At 40.7% G+C, this 3,853-nt stretch overlaps 1 protein-coding gene across 1 annotated transcript; it reads right to left on the bottom strand.

Moving 5' to 3' along the window:
* On the bottom strand, window positions 1-3,522 carry LOC105795806 (uncharacterized). The gene is made up of 3 exons (XM_052628873.1): window positions 1,879-3,522; window positions 1,020-1,593; window positions 1-899 (listed from the first exon to the last, which is right to left on the bottom strand). Exons 1-3 carry the CDS (start codon window positions 3,520-3,522, stop codon window positions 1-3), a joined length of 3,117 nt encoding a protein of 1,038 aa, XP_052484833.1.
* Between the last annotated feature and the right edge of the window lie 331 nt (window positions 3,523-3,853).

The raw sequence follows: 3,853 nt of genomic DNA, 5'->3' as shown, positions 1-3,853 counted from the left end.
CTATAGAGTATTCATCGTTTTTGCCACTCCAAAATGACCCATTAGTCCACCTCCATGAGCTTCCTTTGTCAACAATTCCCGAATTGATCCTTGGGGAATACAAAGCTTTCTTTCCTTGAAAAGATACCCATCTTGGATATAGAAGTTGTTACAAGGCCCTTTCTCACAAACCTTGTAAACTTGGCCAAAATCTTCATCATTACCATACAACTCCTTTATTTGAGCAAAACCAAGCAATTTAACGTCTAAAATATTAAGAAGTGCATACCTTCGCGACAAGGCATCAGCCACAATGTTTTCTTTACCTTTCTTGTATCGGATGTTATAAGGAAATGATTCCAAAAATTCCACCCATTTCGCATGCCGTTTGTTCAACTTATGCTGGCCTTTAATGTATTTTAACGACTCATGGTCGGTGTTGATGATGAACTCCTTAGGCCAGAGGTAATGCTGCCATGTTTCCAAGGCCCTAATCAATGCATACATCTCTTTGTCGTAAGTGGGGTAATTCAAAACAGCACCATGAAGCTTTTCACTAAAGTAGGCAATCGGCTTGCCTTCTTGAGATAGTACCGCGCCAATTCCGATACCTAAAGCATCACAATCTATTTCAAAAGTTTTTGAGAAATCAAGTAAGGACAAGACAGGTGCGTTAGATAACTTTTCCTTAATCAAACGGAAAGCATTTTCTTGTTCAGTTCCCCGAATAAAAGTGGAGTTTTTCTTAATTATACCTGTAAGTGGAGCGGCCAAGGTACTAAAGTTAGGTACAAACCTACGGTAGAAACTTGCTATGCCATGAAAACTCCTTACTTGGTCGATGTTCGAGGTCATGCCATTCTTGGATAGCCTTAACCTTGTCTTTGTCCACGGATAGTCTGTTGAGCTAACCACAAAACCTAAAAACACAATTTGGTTAGTACAAAAAGAACATTTTTTTAAGTTCGCATAAAGAACCTCTTTTCTCAGCACTTCCAAAATCATTCGTAAATGACTCACATGCTCTTCCAATGACTTACTATAAACCAAAATATCGTCAAAGTAAACTACACAACATTTCCCAATAAAATTTCGAAGCACATGATTCAGAAGTCGCATGAAAGTGCTAGGGGCGTTAGTGAGTCCGAATGGCATTACCAACCATTCATATAACCCGTACTTAGTTTTAAACGCAGTCTTCCACTCATCCCCTTCTCTCATTCTAATCTGATGGTAGCCACTCTTTAAGTCTATTTTTGAAAAGATTTGTGCACCACTCAACTCATCTAGCATGTCATCGAGGCGAGGTATAGGATGTCGATACTTGATGGTTATTTTGTTAACGGCTCGACAATCCACACACATCCTCCACGATCCATCCTTTTTGGGCACTAGTAACACTGGCACAGCACATGGACTCATACTTTCCCGTATATATCCTTTTGACATCAATTCCTCTATTTGTAGTTGAAGCTCCTTTGTCTCTTCTGGATTGCTACGGTAAGCTGGCCGATTTGGAATAGTGGCACCAGGAATGAAATCGATTTGATGCTCAATCCCACGAAAAGGTGGCAGCCCACTAGGCATCTCATCGGGAAAAACTTCTTGAAATTCCTGTAAAAGAGAAACAACAACAGATGGAATAGCTTCATAAAGCTCGTTAGAATTTAACAAAACTTCCTTGTACATAAGTACAAGTATGGGACGTTGCATCAAAACAGATTGCCTCACATCTCTCATACTCGCATAAACACTTGTTTTTCCACTCAAATTTTCGTCACCCACTTTTTCTTGCAATCTTTTGTCACTCTCATTTTTTTTCTCTCGCTCTTTTTTATTCTCTTTCTTTTTCTCTTGAACTCTCAATTTTTCTTTTTCAAAAGAATCTCTCAACCTCACTTGATCTTCAAAAACTTGTTTAGGGGTTAAGGGAGCAAGGGTGATATTTCGACCGTTGTGTTTGAAAGTGTGGCGATTGGTGTATCCATCATGAATGACTTTGCGATCAAACTGCCACGGCCTTCCAAGTAATAAATGGCTCGCATGCATGGGAACAACATCGCATATCACTTCATCCTCATACTTCCCTATGGAGAAAGGAATCCGCACTTGTTTGACCACCTTTATTTCTCCACCGTCATTTAGCCACTGCAACTTGTAGGGACGTGGATGTTTAATAGTAGATAATTGAAGTTTTTCCACCAACAAGGTGCTTGCCACGTTGGTACAGCTACCGCCATCAATAATAAGGCTGCAAACCTTGCCTTGGATGTGGCAACGCGTGTGAAAAAGGTTTTCACGTTGTGGCTCTTCATGGGTAATTTGAGCACTCAAGCTTCTTTTAACAACAAGTGCTTCTCCATCCACAGCAAATTCTAACTCTTCTTCATCATCCTCTTTTGGCAAGTTTGGTTCACCTTCCGATTCTGACTCAGATTCTATGTCACCATTGGCCATCAACATAATAGTTCTTTTATTTGGACATTGATTAGCAAAGTGACCTCTTCCCAGGCACTTAAAACACTTTACATCCCGTGCCCTATTTTGAACAACTTCATTTTTACCTTTACTAGAATCTCTAGTTTGCGTATTGGCTTTTGTTTGGATGGGAGTCTCCTTGGGGCATACGAAAGGCTCCCTTTTGTTTGACGTTTGCCCCCACTTGGTTGGAGGACCTGATTGGATACCCCGAAAAGGAACCTTCTTCTTTAGCTGGCGCTCAATCTTGATAGCCATGTGAACCATGTCCACAAGTTCCACATAATGTTGTAATTCTACTATATTGGCTATCTCTCGGTTAAGCCCGGCTAAGAATCGAGCCATGGTGGCCTCTCGATCTTCTTCTATGTTAGCTCGGATCATTGCGATCTCCATCTCTTTATAGTAGTCCTCCACACTCTTGCTACCTTGAGTTAGGCTTTGTAGCTCTTGGAACAAGTCCTTATGATAATGAGCAGGAACAAACTTCCTTCGCATAACTGCTTTCATCTCGGCCCAACTATTGATAGCGCGCTCACCATTCCTTCTTCTGGTGGTAGTGAGTTGGTCCCACCAAATGCTTGCGTAGTCAGAAAACTCTATTGCTGCCAACTTGACTTTCTTACTTTCTGAGTAGTTGTGACACTCAAAAATATGGTCCACCTTCCTTTCCCAATCCAGGTAGACTTCCGGATCAGTTCTTCCTTGAAAGGATGGAATAGACAACTTGATGTTGTTTAAGTTATCATCTACTCGATCTCGGACACGATGGGGACGGTGTCTACGATCTTGCGGCCATTCTTCTAAATTAGACTCTTGGTCACTTGCGTGATTTTGATGATCATAGAAAGCATTTCGTCGGGGCCTAATTGGCTCTCGGCCTCGCCTTAATTCAGGAGGAGATTGGCCACGTTGTGAACGTTCTTCTACTTGCTCAAGCCTTTCATGAATTGGCTCAAGTTCTTGTCGCAACATTCTTTGCATTTCTCTTATTATTGCTTGCACTTGGAGATTTGGAGGGGTACCTCCCATATTGTTTCCTTCTCGTATTGGACTTTGGGACATTTTTTTTTGTTTCACACTCTTTCAAAGACCTCACAATTCGCTCCAAAGAAATTTTCACTCAATTGGCTTTTATTCACTCTTATAAGCTCACCACTCGTGCCTTTTTCCTCTCTAGTTTTCACTCGAATTTCTTAAGCAAATTTCCCATGACTTTATCAACATAGAAATGTAGCAATCGGTCTTTTAAAAGATGAAGGGTTTGGAAAGGTGAAAGAACAGAGGGGTATTTTGGTTTTTTTTTTACAAAGTTGGTTCAAAAGGATGTAAATGGGGTTTTGAGGATTTTTGGGTGCAAGGGCAAAACGAGAATTTTTTTGAGCCAAAAAAAAAA

The sequence above is a fragment of the Gossypium raimondii genome, chromosome 3 (genome assembly GCF_025698545.1).
Source record: "Gossypium raimondii isolate GPD5lz chromosome 3, ASM2569854v1, whole genome shotgun sequence".
In the NCBI taxonomy this organism is placed as follows: Eukaryota; Viridiplantae; Streptophyta; class Magnoliopsida; order Malvales; family Malvaceae; genus Gossypium; species Gossypium raimondii.
The sequence above is the reverse complement of the archived record's forward strand: the minus strand, read 5'-3'. Positions and strand labels throughout refer to the sequence as shown.

Excerpts from the sequence above, each read along its gene's own strand:
- LOC105795806 (XM_052628873.1), bottom strand. The coding sequence starts at position 3,522 with ATGTCCCAAAGTCCAATACGAGAAGGAAACAATATGGGAGGTACCCCT. Across the intron at positions 1,594-1,878 it reads AACAAGTTTTTGAAGATCAA|GAATTTCAAGAAGTTTTTCC; the intron begins GTGAGGTTGAGA and ends TCTCTTTTACAG. Across the intron at positions 900-1,019 it reads TGACGATATTTTGGTTTATA|GTTTTGTGGTTAGCTCAACA; the intron begins GTAAGTCATTGG and ends TTGTGTTTTTAG.